General features: G+C 51.0%; 1 protein-coding gene across 1 annotated transcript in view; it reads left to right on the forward strand.

Annotated features, from left to right (window-relative positions):
- The first annotated feature begins 977 nt into the window (after positions 1 to 977).
- The window catches only part of LOC103914285 (cytochrome P450 26B1), a 40,831-nt gene continuing 24,786 nt past the window's right edge, over positions 978 to 17,022 (forward strand). The window contains 1 exon segment of the mRNA XM_009320897.1: positions 978 to 1,122. Within this exon segment, the coding sequence (XP_009319172.1) occupies positions 978 to 1,122 (145 nt within the window).

The following is a 17,022-nucleotide window of genomic DNA, read 5'->3' on the forward strand; positions in this document are numbered from 1 at the left end:
TGATTCAGATTAGAAGAAACCCACAGAAGAGGGGAAAAGTGTCCTTCAGGTGAATATCCTTAATATTGCCCATGCTGAGGGACGGACCCTCTGCAAGGCCAGCTGGCAGTGCCTCCAGCAGTGGGTGCTCCTCCCTCAGCACCGCCAGCCCCACCTGAAGCTACGGCTTCCCCTGCTCACTGCAGCACAGCTTTGGGGCTTTTTGAGGCAGTGAGATTTGCTTTATAAGGGAGAGATCACTGGGAACCTAATATTTATTGTCCAAATTTGCTTTTGGTGGGTATTAGACACATACCAATGGGCTGTAAAGAGGAAGACCCTGGCTAACGTTCCCCAGGGGTTGAGATACGAGCGTAACTTTATCTTGGCTGGGTCCTTTCCTGACCTCAGCTGCCCTCGGCTCCACTGGCTTATGAGAAAGCAGAAAGCTATGTGAAGAGCCTGAAGCAGCTGCTGGCAGGGTGCGCCTGGATTGGCTTCTATTGAAACCGTGGCTAAACTAGGTGGAAATCCCTAGTTTATCTGTTGAGCACTTGCTTCTGGCCTCAGCATCGCAGCTTGTGCTGTGAAACCCCTCCAGCTCTCATGTGCACCTCTTTCTAGGTACAGCCTGGGATGTGTCCACTTACGTCCACCTGCTCAGAGGGCTGAGGGCAGGATATAAGTAGCCTGCAGTCACTGCGGTCGGAAAAATGTGGTTTTGCATCAGACCATTGACAGGAGGTGGAGCAGAGCGTGGTGCAACAGCCTGAGGCCCTGAGCTAAGCATTCACTGCATGTCTGTAATACTCAGTACCATCCTCCCTGTCCCATCACAGTCTGTCGTGTCCCACCGAGAGAGATCCTGCTCCAAGGAATCTTCCTTCCTTGCTATGGAAAGGCAATTGCTTAAGAGATGCAAAACTTGGCTGGAGAATTAACTTCCTTGGTGGGACTGGTTGGGAGTCTTGTTGCTTGATGGGCAAAACATGCCCGGCATGGGGCTGGCGAGACAATCGAAGCATCTTTGTACCTGGCGTATGGGTTCAGATCCCTTTGGCTACTTCATGGTTGAAGTGGCCGAGAATACTTCGTTAATCGCAAAGCAGGTGGTGGAGGGAGTGATCCCAACAGCATTTACAGGTAGGAGGTTGCAATAGCACAGCTGGGCTTCAGGTTGCATATGCTGTCAGAAGCATGAGGGTGTTACCAGGTTAAAGGGTGAGTGCAGACAGAGGGGTGACGCAGACCTGCGTCCTGTATTTTGTTGCTAAGGACCTGGTCAAAAGTCCCCCAGAGCCGCGGTGCAGTGTGGAGCAAGCCCTTGGTGTGCAGAAGTGACGTGAGCAGCATCGGTCAGGAGGCCCTTCGTTCTCCGCAGGAACCACCGGCTTCCCAGGAAGCGATGGCTCCAGCGCTGCAGGGCTGCAGCGAGGTTTGACTTCCCACCCTCCTGAGCTGTTTCATCTCACCAGCGGACCCAGGAGAAATCGAGCAGCTCATCAGCACAGCCACACACTGTCACTAGTTTCTGCTTCGGCCAGAAATCACCCTTCTCCAGCATTGCTTGGGAGACGACAACTCCACTGTCAACTTGGCGGAAGGGATGCAAAGCCAGCTCACCCCCAAGGGCAGACTGGGCTACACATAGCCTTCAAGGTCACGTCCTGGACATCTTGACATCGAAAGCTTCACTGTGGTGAGCTACACAGGCAGAAAATCCCTACGAACAAGCAGTCCTGGGGATGATCCTGCACATCCAGACCCTGGGAGTGGTGAAGTCGCAGTTTTCTTGCCTGGCTCCAGTGTTCTGAAGACGTTTGCAAGCTTTGTCTGCAGGCGGACCAGCCCAGGGCTCGTGCACGCCTGTGGTGGTATGCAGGGGTTAGATAGCATCTCTCTGGGGTTTGGCCCCAAGGTGCTGGAAGGAGCAGACAAAACCCAGCCCGGTGTTGGACACTGAAGCACAATATATGTCAGGACTGGCCTTTTGGGGTTACCAGGGCAAGGTTTCCCTTCAGCTTAAGACCAAACTCTTAGTCCTAACCCAGGAAAACATTTCACACCTGCTTGAATGGTTTTCAGCCTCTGGGACGCTTTCCTGGGATAGGGCTACGGCGAAAGCCCTGAGGCTGTGTCTATACCAGCAAATTAAACAGTTCCAGGGTTCAGACACCAATTATCCTCGCTGTTAAATTATTAGCACTCGCCCAGGTAATTCTCAGGCATGGTTCGGGAGTGTGCGTGGCCCCAGACCCTTCCCAATCGGCAGGTTGGATGTGGCCACCCTGTTTTGGCAGGTAGGGGAGGTCAATTCAGTGGGCAAAGGCTTGTCCCTGCCAGATGGCCTCGGGGCTGGAGGATGGTCCCAGACACGTCCACCGCGCCGGTGCAGTTGACCTTCTGCAGCGCAGACATGGTCAACCAGACTCTCATTTAACAAACCTACAGCTCAAGTCTTTACAGCTTGATAGTTACCAAACATGCAGCTGTGAATACCTAAGTGATAGTAATTAATTGTAATTGCAAACATTCATATTAATTTACAGTAGCGTCATTTCTAATTTTCTTTTTTTGCCGGAATGCTGATTTTTTGCTGTCTGCGGCAGCTGGTATTGTCACCAGGAAAGGCCTAATTCCTGGCGGCAGAGACAAGAAGCCCTCGCCTTTCCACCTAGCTGGCGAGACACAGTCGGCTCCTGCCGTGCCTCCCACCCCTCCTGGGAAAGCTGTTTTCCCCCTGAAACTGGGACGCAGCAGGGCATGTGTCAACTGGCACCGGAGAAATCTCCGTCGCCATCCGAGGCCGCCTGAGCTGCCTGCTCCTCCTCTCCTTGTGCCGTGCACCTCGTAAAACCCTCGTGCTTCCCTGGCACTTTTGATCTGGCATTTTTGATCCCTGGCATTTTTGATCCCACCGGGCAGGTGGGACGGGCGGGAGAGATTTGCATGCTGGAATTTCGATGAGGAAGTTCCCCGGTGCAGAGGGGACTGACTTCTTGCTTTTTGGCTTGTTATATTTTTATTTGTTTTTCTAGTCATCTAGTGGACAATCTTCTATTATTCTTTTCTCCCAAGGACTGTAGAAAGCAGGTGAAGGTAACGTGGGACATCCTTAACCCCGGAGTCACCCCGACCCCTTTCCCAGATAGATAAGCCGATGACTAAAGTAGGTCTTGGGCTTTCTGAGACACACCTAGTTGCTTGGCTCCCTTCTAAATATTGTTTTACAGCTGCTCTCCCCACCCTGCTGGGGAAATGGCACCCAAGGAAAGCTGAGTGTGTCTGCATCTGGGGTAATGCTGTGCCCAGGTAGAGCCAGGGAGAACTGATGCTCAGGGAAACCATTTTCCTCGTCAAAAAATGATGGCAGAGGGAAGGTGTGAGCTCAGTTCTGCTGGGCATGGTCCAAGCATCCAGTCTCCCTCTCCAGCTTGGTGCTACTGAGACCTCTGAGCCCGAATTTGTGGGCTGCAGTGCTGGAAGGACACAGACTGGTTGGAGACAGTCCGGAGTTGGGCTGCGAAAGAGACCAGAGGACTGGAAATCATGGCCAAGGAAGGAAGATCAAAGGGCTTGCCGTTGTTCAGTTTAGGAAAACTTTATAACAGCGTACAAATATGTAACAGGCTTCTGCAAAGAGGAAGGGAACGAACTGTTGTCTGTGTTCACCAGGAATGGGACAGGAGGTAATTGGCTTAAATTACATCCAGAGAGGTTGAAGTTAGGAAGAACATTTTTCAGTGGTGAGGACAGGCATTTGTGTTGGGGGCTGCGGCGAGGCAACGTCTCTGTCCGTGGAGGTTTGAGAAGAGGGAGGACCAACGTGTGTCGGGAGTGGTTTCTGCTGGAGCAGATGCTGCACAAGGAGCCCTGCACAGATCTGGGGTCAGCAATGGGCTGAATGCCACGCCGTGCCACGCCATGCCAGAAAAATGCATCTGGAGAGATTTTTGGATCGTGCTCAGCACTGCGGAGCAGCACGGGGAGGAGGCAGCTCAGGTGCCCCCAGCTTCGGGGTCGGGAGGTGGTGGGAGCTGCTGCCTCGTCGGTAGCAAGGATGCAAGCTGAGTTGTCGAAACAATCCGGTAACAGGGTGGTTTTAAACACTGCTGTCAGGGTTTTCTTTCTTGTTTGTTCAAACCCAGATCTTTTCAATGATCCTGTGGCCAAGCCAGCTGGGAACAGGGACTCTTAAAGCAGTTTCGCTGCTGCAGACACAGTAGCGTCATCACCCCCTCTTCCCTTGAGTCTCCCCCAACATGCATTTTTCTTTCACAAAATTAGAAACTAAACAGTTTACTGCACCGCTCGTGAAATCTGGGGCTCCCTGAATGAGATTGCCTTTGAGGTCCTTCCAGCCTTATCGCAGTGATATAAATGAGGGTTTTCGCCCATGCCTGGTAAATGGGCTCCGGCTGGGCACTGGGCAAGGTTCAGCTCCCAGACTCCCACACCTAAATGTAAATGTGAAATTCAGTTGCAGACATCTCAGAGACCAGTGCCAGTTTTAGAGACCTGAGAAGCCCACCTGGCCTCCAGTTGTGGTTCGAGGAGGGTGCAATTCTCCCAGGGGTGCTGAGCTCTTACCATCAGCTCCGTATGGGCAACTTGGATACCCCGAGCACCTCAAACACCACTTTGTACCCCTGTGTGGGCAACTGAGACTTGCCTTAAAGATCTAGTCCGTGTAATCAATGCAATGGAGAGCTATCAGCTGACCAAGTGTAGGTTAGCATGAGCTGAAGACCTCCATAGACTAGGAAATATCCCAGGAGGTAGAACAAGGAGGAATTTGCTCCTACCTGCTGCTTTGCCCATGACTATGCTCGCCCATAAGGCAGCAGGAGCTAAGCATGGGATGTGGAGAACTCGCCTAGAAGTTGCGTGGCACGCAGAGGGCCACCACAGAGCACGTTGGTTTTCTGAGCAAGGTGCAGCCACGCTGGCATGGAGATGCACCATACTTGGGGAGGTTGCTGGGGCTGCCAGCATGAGCTTGAACACGAGGCTGAAGGTCACTCTTGGTCAGATAGCTACTCTCAGCTCTTTATGCGTTGTCTGCAAAGCAAATGCCTTGTTCAAACACGCTCCTCCATTGGCAAACAGGAAAAGAAAAGCAACAAAATAATGCTGCTTGGGGCTGGGAGGGGAAAGCTGCTATGGCTTGACAGAACTGGACTGCTCTGAGCTGAGGTGGGAGGGAAGGCAGCAAACAAGAGTAAGTCTTCAGATGTGTTGAGCAATGGCTAGCATGGAAGTAGCTGTGCATCCTTGTATTTCTCTCCATCATCCCTCCTTCCTTGTAGCACGCACAGCTGCAAAACTCCTTGTTTCTGTGAAAAGAGTGCGTGCTGTGTCCTCATCTCTCCTGCAGGACTTTGCGAAGCAGAGAGATGCTCGAGCCATCTCCGATCGCAAGGCAGATGAGCTGTGAGAGAAGGGAATTGGTTTGCTCTGTCCTGTTTCTGAAGCTCTGAGGTGGGGCTTTAGGTAAAAGCAGTATTTTCTGCAAGTATCTTCTGTGAGTGGAGTTGGACACGTTTTCAGGCATGTGAACTTTTCTGTGGGTCCAGAGTAGAGCACGCTTCAAGCCAAGTCCTGGCCGAGGATGACTGAGTGTGACTTAATGATGTCGGTTGGGCAATTAGGCAAAAAGGGTGGTTGTCAGGCAGAACGATAGGTTAGGAAGGGCAGAGGTGATATGGTCGTTAATCCCATAAAACAGAGAGAAAATAGAGGCAATAATTACCTGTGAAGCAGAGAAGCTGCTGTTGGGGAAACCTGTAAAACGCTGTGAGAGCAATACTGCTCTTCAATCCATCATCTTTAGTGCCCAGCGGTCACAAGCTGTGTTCTTGTTTTTTTCTTTCCAGGGCGTTTTTGCTGGTGGTGAACAAGGCTGAGGTGTGAGATGGGATGGTGGGGCAGAGGGGACCGTGGTGATTCTCATGGTGGGCAGAGCAAGGGCTGGTCCTCCTCGGGTCACCCAGCTGTAGCCAGGGCCCGCAAGGGAAAGGATCACCCCTTGCTCCACGCTTTGGGTCACCTCTCTGCTGGGGCTGGTGCCTAGCGTGTGGCTTAGGACCCCCCCAAGCAAAAGCAAGGGAGAAAAAAATCTGATAAAAATGCCCTGAAAACTGGTGAGAAGAAATAATACCCACCCAATTCCCTCGCTGCTCTTGGGAAGTTGATGCCCGTGCTATGAGGACCCTGAATCCTGCTTTCTCATCTAAACGTGGGAGACGGATTCATCTCACCCAACTTTAGATCCCTGGGATCTTTCTAGAGCTGAAGGATAAGAGTAGACCTTCCCGCCTAGGGTTCACCTGACTGATTTTAGGTGGCTAAGTCAGGATGAGATGACTTGTATCACTCTGAGTACAGAGGAAGGCTGAACAGATGCTTCCGGGTGAAATGTTTATGTTCAACCAGAAGAAACCCATACGACGTGAATCTTAATGTCTTGCCAGTGAATGTCCTTGCTAGACCAGAGAGTATTGCAGTCTCCTATCACACTTACCACCCCAGAGCGTATCAGCCATGCTTCTTCCCCCCTTATCTTCTTTCTATTGCCTTCTCTCCTCTTGCTGAAGTGGGGCTATGCCAGGCCATGAGGCACCTCCAGGGAGAGATTAATCCCATCCTAAGACAGGGGCACTTCCTTGGGAGAACAGATCCTGCATCTCTGAAACACCAGTCCTGGGAGGAGATGCCTCTGTCTCTGAAAGTACCAGGGGACTTAAGAGAGCGAGCCTGGAGCAGATGCCTCGTTTGCGGACAGCTCCAGGTAGGTGGGATGAACCGTACCCACTGCCAGCAGTGGGCTCCCGATGTGACTTTCCCATTGTAAAGTGATTCCTCCAGCTCATGAAACACGTTGTCACGTGGGCTCCCTCCCATTTCAGATGATGTCTTTTAGATGCCAGGAGGACTGCTCTCATAGACTTTGGAAGAAAACTTACAAAGGCAGGAAATACCTGATGAAAGAAGAGATTTCTTTTTAGGTGTGATATTCTTGCTCTGGATCTCCACCCCCAGGGATGCCATGAGAACTTAAATACAGAAACATTGAACACCAGGCAGCACAAAGACACGCAAAGTGTTTTTAAAAGTTTAATCTTCTACTTTGGCGGTACAAAAAGGTAGGTTAAATTTGACATCTGCCATCTCTTAAAGGCCTGGTCTCCCTGGTTATTCTTCAAAGTGTTATTGGACAGTGGACCTTGTTGCCTCTGGAAGCCACCAAGGCTCAAAAATTTATCAAGGGTCAAAGAAGAACTGAGTGTCTCTGGGTGATCAGGGAGAGAGCTGGGAGAGCTGCTGCTGCTGCATTTCAGGAGGGCGTTTCAGAGAGCTGCTGATGGGTTTCAGGAGGGATGTGGAGCCCGAACCTGAGGTCTCCGTTCACTCCATAAATACTTGACTGCCAGTACTTGGCTCCTAGGAGCATCCTTCACGGGAAGAGCTGGGAGAGTGTCCAGTGATGATTGCATGACATCCCTGAGCACAGCAGGGGGTGGCTCCTTTCCTCAGCATCCCAGCAAGGTTTGCAGAGGGCTTTGAAGGAGGGGGTCTTTCAGCGTGTCCATGGGAGGAAACCTCGAGCAGGGCAGGGAGGGTGAAGTGCCTCTCCCAAAATCATCCCCCTTGTCCAAAGTGGGAGTGGGCTGCTAAACAGCTAATGCAAGCAGGTAACGCAGAGACTGGTGATGGGGGCTGAGCTTTCAGACCAGATATCACCCCTTTTAAGATATTCAAGCCGGATATCATCCATTTCATCTTCTGCCTGTCTAATAGGGTTCCCCTCCTCTTTAATCTGCCTCCACTGATGGGTATCTCATGACATTCATTTGCTTTTTCCTTCACTCTCCTCTCGCTGCCCACTCTTCTCCTGGAGCTCGGCTTCTGCAAAGGAGCAGAGAAAAGGGGAATACTCCCAAAATCCCATTTTTCCCTCAGCTGAGGGCAGGTGCTGAGTGGGGTCCCACCACCCCGAGATGCTTGCGAGGCCGGTGGCGGGGTGTGTGTGTGCAGGCAGGGAAGCCGGGGAAAGGAACAGTAGCTTTTTCTCTTCCCGGCGACGTCGACGTGGTGATCAGAGGAGCTGGCCAGAGTCCTAATGAAGATAAATGAATATCCCCTCTCCTCCGCTCCTCCGGCTTTTATTGATGGGCTGCGGGGTGAAAGGCGAGAGCCTGAATGTTCATTTAAGCAGACGTCACGAGTTTCTTTGGAGGGGAAGGTGTAAGAAAAACCGCCTTGTGCTTGAAAGTTACTCCAAGATGAGCACGCTCGGCTTTACAAGCCTTTCTCCATTCCTTCCCCATCCATCACTTCCCAGGAGCCCTTTGTAAATGCAAATTGCACTTTGATAGAAATAATGCACTGAGCCTCTATTAGTGTCTGTGTAATGGAGAGGGCTATTTTAATGCAATCATTCTTAAAAGAAGCTCCTCTGTGCCTTATTTTAGGCTGTGTATCAAAAACCAATCTGAAAACACGCTCCTCCCCTGCCCTCCGCTCCCTCCCATCTCTGGCCTTTGCAGGCGCTGGGATACTTTGTGTTTTGGGCTTGGGATTCATGGGGCGGCCGGGGGGTTTGACCGTGTGAATGAGAGCTCAGGCGGACACCCCGTCCGACCCGGTCCCCAGGACAAGGCTTGTTGTCCCAGGCTGGGACGCCTGGACCATGGGATGGGGATGGTGACCGCAGTGGTGGGACAACCTGCATCCTCCGGAGCTTGCTGCCTGGGGAAGGTCCAGCTGTGATTTTAGGGGGATGAGATGCCTCATCCCCTGGAGCTGTTTCTTCCCAGGCTCTCGCGTGTGCTTTCTAGCAGGAGGGAGCTTTTTCGGTCCCAGCTATGAACATGTCATAGCGTGATGGAGAGTGTGGATTTGCAGAGCAGCCCCCGAGATCCCTGGTGTGTTTCTGCGCTCAGCAAACTGATTTTCTCATGTCCCAGCCTGATCTCTCCCTCCCAGGGTGTGCAGCAGCAGCTCCAGCACTGAAATCAGTTTAAGCTGCTTTAAAAAAAAAAAAAAAAAGAAAAAAAGGAACATTTTAAGCCATTGAGATTCCCCTCCACACACACACTTTGGGAGGTCAGAAAAAAAACTGCTTTGAGCTGTTTAAAAACAAATCTGAGGCATCATTCATCTTCATTAATGAGATATTTAACTGTTTCCTTTTAATAACTTTTTGATGCATATGCCAAATGAAAAAACATATTTTTGTCTCATTTTCTGCTCAAAAGGCTCCGTGCCCCTTCCCACCTTAACCTCTAAATCCTGCTTTTTTTCCTGGTATTATCATCACACACCCTCGGAGCAGGGCAGGCTCCTTCTCACACCTTCCATGTGCACCACCGCGATTTGGGCCAGCGAGGGTCTGCCCACAGATCGGGGAAGGGACGTGATTTTTACCATCTCTCCCAGGTCTTCTACAGCGCTTCCGTGCAGGATTTAACCTCCTGGAGAGGTTAATCCTGGTGGATCGGTCTGTCAACCTCCTCCTACCTGTTTGGGTATGAATTATACTGGGTGCTGGAGTGGATTTTCTCCCATTACTGGAAATCGAAGCCATTCAGTAGCATAAATTCGAAGCCCCCTCCCAGAGGATAGCTCCAAAGGTGTGGTCCTCCAGCACCTTCCCAGCGGAGATGAAATATTTAGTGCCAGTCAGAAACATCAGAGCAAGCCGCAGAGCGGCTCTTCTGAACTCCAGGGTGGGGACCACGGCTTTTTGGGGGTCCTCGACTCCCACCAAGAATGATAGAGGGAGAGAAAAGTCCTTTCATAAATCAGAGAAGTGGCGTGGAGAACAAAGGGAGGAAACATAGAAAGCAGAGGGGCTACTTTCCTGTTTCTCGAAGAGCAGAAGAGGAGGAATGGGGAAGGCAGCGTCGTTAAAGTGAAATCCCCGACTGGAATGACAAAAGGAAAAGAAATTAAAGCCAGATTTGTTCCCCTGGGCTGAAGGAAGGAGGATCCCTTTTGGTTTGTTCCTTCTTTCTTGTTTCCTTTAAAGACAGGAGATCAATTGCGGGGCTTAATGAGAACCGTCTAGCGCGAGAGGTAGACAACGCGAGACGGAGAAGGATGTCCCAGCGCCCTGGAGATTCTACAGCGGCTTTGAGCACCGGGATCCGTCCCTGTAAGTCGCAGCCCATCTCCGGGCCGCGGCGTTGTGCAACGTGAGCGTTGCGCGGTGCTGAGCCCGCCGCGGCCCGGGGGGGGACCACCTGCAGCAACCCCGCACACCCACATCGCGAGCTGGCGATGCAGACACGAGGCGCTCGTGGCCGGCGGTGCATCGGGATCCTTTGGGGCTGCCGTGACGGTGACAGCACACGCAGGCACGGTCCCCCTGAGCTGCCTGCAGCATCGCTGCCCATGATCCCTCATCGGGATCCTCCTCATTCTCCTGGTCGGGAGGATGTGCCTAATTGGGGTCCAAAAGCAGGAGGTTTGGGGGCACTGATTTCACCTTGAAGGTAACCTCCTGGCCTTGGGTGCAGAGTTTCTACCAAGAGCTAAGGAGGGCTTGCTGGGACGCTACTGGGATGTCCCCTTGGAGGGAGAGGAGAGCCTCTCCTGGAGACACCCCGGGAGGGTGACCCAGAGAGCATCTCGGCACTCCTGGAGACCCTCAAGGGAGACAGGGGATGCCCACAGGAGGCAGATGAAAACAAACTTGCTCTTTGCATGCTAAACTCATGCCAATGTAGATGCCTCATCTCTCCTAGGTTTAAACCCCATCGCCCATTACAAGGCAGGGAAGGATGCAGCGGGGGGAAAAAAAAATCCCTGGGCATTCCCCCCCCTCATCCCGGGAATGGCCACCCCCTTCCCCGGCTCCATGGGCAGCAGCTGGAAGCACCTGGGCACCTCCGCGCCTCTCCCGGCGGAGCAAAGCCTCCCGAATCGGTGCGGAGCCGCCTCTTCCGAGGCCTCAGCGCCCGGCCCTGGGGATGCATCCTCTTTCAGAGCGAATTATTTTCTCTGTCACTTGATAGGTCTCGGGCCCAGCATGATCCCTTGAGCTTCATCCGGAGAGAGGGACCTTTCACGGGGCAGGTAAGGGGGACGGGACGGGGGATGGAGAGGAGGGGGAGCAGGTCTGCGGTAACAGCTCTGAGCTTGGCTCGGGACTGTTAATGAATGCAAATGAGCTTTTAGCTGCTGGGTCACTCTGCGGTGTTTTGTGCAAAGGTTTTGTGCTCTTAACCGTCACTGTTCACGTGCCCGGCTTGGATGGCGAGGGGCACGGCGGAGGCTGAAAGGATGAGCAGGTACCTTCTCACACCAAAATGTTAACAACTTCCTCCCCACGCTGCTTGCCAGCTCCAGAGATTTGATACGGTTTCACCCGGGCCTCGAAGAACCCTTTGCAAAAGTTTTTTTTTTCTGGGGCCTTGTCACCCTGGATACTTAATACTCATTTATGGATTTGCTCGCCGCCGTGCGAACAGGAGCAGAGGATGCAGAAGGGGGGCAATGCCTCCCAGTTATCCTGCACCAGTACCCCCAAACCAGCCTGACGGGGCACCCCACGAAGCACCTAGTTATTGCTGAAGCTACTAATTTCTGTTCCCATCATAAATCCCTCTATTTTAGGCAGGAAGATGGGGTTTGCCTTCTCGGAAAACCTGAATGCGGCTCAAATTGGATATGAATTTCTTTCCCTGATTTTTAACCGGGAGCATGGATTGATTTTGCTTTTAAGGCAGTTTTCCTTAAAAGAAAACTGAATTCTGCAAGGAGAATGGGAAAACCTCCTCGTAACTCAGCGATCCTGAAGATGGGCTAGAGAAACCATCGGTGCCTGTTTCAGGAGACAGAGAAATACTCGGAGGCAGCATCACCCCACCTCATCCACGAGTGAAATACCAATTTATTCTGTGGGTTTCAGAGGGGTCGTTGTGTTTCCTTTTAATCATAAGGTCACATAAGCAGTTTGCAAGATTCAGACTGGTGCTGCTTGAAAGGGGATGAAGCATTTTTGGAAGAAAATGAGCCGTGGAGCTTTCAGCTTCGTTCCCCGTGTCCTTGAGGGAAGTGGAAAACTTCCCCAAACTTCCCAAAACTAGAAAGGCTTGTTCTGAAAAATTCTGTTTTCTTCCTCTTCCCCAATACCTTTCCTCTCTCGCAAACCTCCTCCTCATTTTCTGGACGCAGAGAAGAAAGACGTCCCTTCTTCTCGCTTCGCTACAAAAAAAAAAAGGTAAATTGAAAATTGCTGAATTCTGATGGGGGAAAAAGAGCTGGTTTATAGCTTTTTTTTTTCCTTCTCTTTTTGAAACAAATATCAACCACCTCTTGTGCCTAGCTGGGACGCAGGCCTGGTGTTATCCGACTATGACAACAGACACCCATCCCTCCCCTATCCCGCTTTTTGGTGCCACCTCTTGTCTCCAAGGCTGGGTGAGCTCCCAGAACCATCCTTTGGCCCGGGGGCACCATCCTGCACCCATGTACACCCGCTTTCGAGAAGGTTGCAAACCCAGGACCCCCGAGCGGGGTTTCCCGGGGTCCCCCTCTGTGCCACCAGCGGGTGCTTGGGTGCTTCAACCCATAACTCTGCAGCGAAGGGGTGGCCCCATCCCAGAGCATCTTCCCTCTGTTTAAGGCTCCTTGGCCCGGAGGGATGCAGGTGCTGCAGGCTGGGAGGGTGCAGGGGCTGCTGGATGCTCTAAATGCTGGGTGCCCTAAATTCTGGGTGCCCCAACCGCCGGGCACGTGCACCCTAAACACCCTGACCACCCCAGCTGTGGGCAAGCTCTGGAGCTGGCCGCCATCCTCGGCTGTTTGAGCCAAAAGAAAAGAAATTTTAAAAAGGTATGGAGGGGAAAAGGGGTTTTTTTTGGGTCCTTTAGGAAAGCATCTCCTCGGTGGGGAGCCCCGCTCCGCTGCTGGGCCCTGTCTCTGGAGGGCAGTGTGTGCCCGGCACAAGCCGAGCCCTTCGTTTCGGCGCTCGGGGAGACAATGAATCCCACGCTGAACTTCCTCTCGTTTGAGGCTTGATGTGTTTTTCATTTGGGTCTTGCTTTGTTTTCTTTCTTTTCTTTTTCTCCCCCCCCCCCCCCCCCCCCCCCCCCTTTTTTCCCGGCTTTTGTGTTCACCAGTAAATGTACTGGATGCATTGTTGCTACACCTTTCGACGGGAGCCGGCAGTAGGGCATCGCCAGGGGTAGGTTAACGTGCACATCGGCTCCAGCCCTTGAAATCACGAGCTGCCGTGCAAAAGCTGATGGTCTCCAGCGCTGTCTTTCTACGAATTTTTTTAACTCTTTTCCAAAGGATTTTGGATGAGTTTGGGAGAGGGGGGCAGGAGCAGGGAGGGGAAAGGGAGCTAGTGGGAATCTTTAGCGTGGAGAGAAGGGTGAAAGTCCAGGATAACGGTGCAAATCCCAGCACCCTTCACGTGCACCCGGTGTTTTCAGTGAGGAAAATCTGGTCTTGGAAAGAGGTTCCTGAGCAAACTTTGAATTATTCCCACTCAGCGTGTCCTTGAAGCTGCCTTTTCAGCAGTGCTTTGTATTAAAAGGTCTGGGATATAAATAGTGTTTCAGCAGCGTCTTCAGAGTCTCATCTCTTGAAAATATATACATGCAGACATGTACCCCTCGCTCCCTCCCTCCCAGCCGGTCCCTGTCTCGGATTACCCTGGCATCCTCTTTTGAGATGAACGGAGAAACTTCAACGTAGTTTATTTTCCTTCAGAGCAGGGTAAGATGTTTCTCGTTATGCCTTTTTAATTTTCTAAAAGGCTGCATGGCATGTAGAAGAATAGTGGCTGTATTCTTGCAATGATGCAAAAATCCTTCGCAGCCCACCCTTTCGAGCAATTATCTGCTGCTCGCAGAAGACCCAGGCAGATGGTTTTCGAAAAGGGCTGAGATTTGGGAGAATGGGTTTGCTGGTAGCAGAATAAAAAAGGAAGTTCGTTAGGAAAAAGAGAATAAATACCAGCCAGGGCTGGCGGGTTGGGTTTTCAGAAAGGCATTTAAACCAGATTTTTTTAGGGCGATGTTTTACAGAGGTACTAGAAAGGAAGATAAAATAGGAGACGATCCAGAAAGCAGGAAAGAAATTTTAAAAGAAGGAGGACGCTCGGGAAAAGAATCTCTGCTTCTTGAAAAGAAATTTCAAAGTGGGAGACATTTAAGGAAAGGCTCTGGATACCTGAGATTATTCACAACGTACAGAAAATACTGCCGGCTTGCAGGGAAAGGCAGTTGCATCCCCGCTTATTTGACCCAGCGAGGAGCTCAAATCTTCCCATTTTCAGAAGTGGGGGGAGAAAACATGCAAAATGTTCCTAACTGAGCAAAACCAAGCAACAGAAGCTCAAAACTTGCTGCGCGCAGCCCCCGCCGATGCCCCCGAGCGGGGCTTCCGTGGGGACGCCTGCCCAGAATTCGGGATGCTCCGAAGGGGCGTCGAAGCGTTTGGCCGCTGAGATACTGCCCTGGCATTCAGTTTTGAAGAAGGGATGGGGGGACGGGGGCGGCTTTTGGGGAGGTAGAAAGGGGCTGAGAGCAACTGCAAAACGCTGTTGCAGTGCGGGGTGGCACCTGGGGGAAGAAAATGGAGCGCGGATGGGAATAAGGCTGCGGGTGGGATAACCCTGAGGGGCCGCGTGGGTGTCCCTGGAGCATCTTCCTGGGGGACCATCCAGAGCTCAGCCCCGACAGCCCGTTACAAGCGGCCCCAGACACCCCGCTCCTCGCTTTATGAGATGTAAAAGAATGAGTTGAGGGGTTTTATTTTCATTTTATTTGTGTGTCTCCCCGCAGCCACCCTCTCTCATAACGCCTGGAGCGGGACCAAGCCGCGTTTCTTTTCCTTGGGAGAAGGTGTATGCACAAAAAGGGGAATATCAAAATGATCTCGTTTCTGTCTCTTTTCGGTCTCATATTGAACAAAGGACAGATGGGAACAAGAAAGGAAGAAAAAAATATCACCTGTTCCCATCCAGTCTTAGAGAGATCGCAGTCATTATCTCGGCAGCTTCACATTTCTAAAGGGGCTTCATTTTTCTTTTAAACACTGGCATCTTGTTAAAAAAAAACGAGAGGAGAAATCCCCCGTTTAAGTCCCCCCCCCAAACCAAATGGCTTCTCCTTGCCTTTCCCTGCCCTCCCCACAGCCCCAACTTTAACACCTGGGAAAAGAGAGTCGAAAGGAAATCCAACCAAAACAAAAATAAAGGCCCCCAACCCTGGCTTTTCTCGATGGCGTTTCTCCATCTGACAAAAGCCTTTGGTTTTCTGTCATTCTTTTCATTTCCTTGATGGCTCCCCAATTGTCAAGCCTTCAAGAAAATGCACTTTAGCTCTTTGTCCCCAAATGTAATTTGATAAACTCTTTGCAGAAACATTCTGGTTTCGGAGGCTTTTCAGAAAAAAAAAAAAAAAAAAAAGGAAAAAAAAAAAAGAATCGATGCAAAAAGGTGGGCAGTGTGATTGTGACCTTTCAAAGCCAGAGGAAACCATTCAGCTTGTCTGCAACAAAAAGGAGATGGGATTTGCACCTTAAAAGTTTACTGTCAACAAAAATGAAGAAAATATCCTCTGTGCTTGCGACACGGGCGGGTGGCAGCCGGGGCTTGGGGGAGCACGGAGGAAGCTTTACATTGTCATAGTCCCTAAAAGCTTATGAATACTCATTTTCAGGCAGCACCCTGTGGGCGGGGACCACCCCAGCTTTCACGCTATAAAATGCTCCGGGTTTCCCTGGCGCGGGGAGCGGTCCGCGGGACCTACGGCTTCGGGGTGGCTGAAGTCAACCTGGGCTTCAAGGTTTGGTAAGTGGCAAAAATAATATCGATTTCATTTTATTTTTTCCCCCCTGGTGGGAGCTGGTTGCTGAGCAGGGTTCGCAGTACCGGGGAGCTGCACCCAATCGCTCATGAAATATCTGTTCCCCGTCCTTCGCTCCCCTTGGTTTTTATTGAGCCGCTTCTGCCCAAGGGGTTTGTTGTTGTTTTCTTTCATCCGAGGGGTGAAAAAACCAGTGATGACAACTTCAAAATTTCATTGCAGGGCTTTAAAGGCGCCTGGTTTAAAAAACAAAACAAAACAAAACAAAACAAAGCAAAACAAAGCCCCAAACCAGAACTGGGGGCCTATTCCCAGGTGGGGGAAGTGGTGTAACGCCGCTCCAAGCAGGGCACGCTGGCTGCCAGGAGAAAGAACACCAAAACTGGTCAAGAAGCAAAAAGTAAATTGCGGATTTGGTGGCAAAAATTAAATTACAGATTTGGTGGCAAAAAATAAATCGCAGGTTTGGTGGCAAAAATTACGCTGCAGACTTGGTTGCAAAAATTACATTGCAAATATGGGTTTTTTTCCCCCCCCCGTTAATAGCCTGGCAGGGACAGCGGTTAAATTACAAAGGAACTGGAGATGGGATTTCTCTGAAATGTAAAGCTTCCCTACGTCCTGCCTGGCCCGCCGTGCCTGTGGGAGCGGCACAGCGGCCCCCGCGCTTCGTTTGCCGTACAGGTGGTTGAGCGGTTAGAAAGTACGTTGCGGTCCATCACGGAGAAGTGATCGAGTCAGCTATAAAAGTGGGGTCAGAGGAGAGATTGTTAATGCCCACATGAAATAAAACACACCATCAGACTGAAAAACAAGTAGCAACATTCGTAGCAGACCGTTAGCAGGGAGTCCCGGCTCAAAAAGCTATTTGATGTGAATTTGATTTTTTAAAATAGAAATAGCGTCACACGCTACGCGCGGTGTGGGAGCAGCGTGATAAAACCCGTCTTTGAATGGGACGTGAAAATCAAAAATTGCCCTTGTGCATTTCCAGTTCCTCCCAATTCCCCTTTCGGTGGGTTTTGCCCGCGCTGGGTGAGATACGGGCAGAAATGATCAGTGCGTTAAAAAAAAGGGACGGGACATGAGCAAGCATTCAACAGCGAGAAAAAGAAAAGGCAATTTCGGAAGCAACGGCTCCCTTTGGGAAAAATAAAATAAAATAAAATAAAATAAAATAAAATAAAATAAAATAAAATAAAATAAAATAAAA

This window comes from Pygoscelis adeliae, unplaced genomic scaffold (assembly GCF_000699105.1).
Source record: "Pygoscelis adeliae isolate BGI_AS28 unplaced genomic scaffold, ASM69910v1 Scaffold273, whole genome shotgun sequence".
NCBI lineage: Eukaryota > Metazoa > Chordata > Aves > Sphenisciformes > Spheniscidae > Pygoscelis > Pygoscelis adeliae.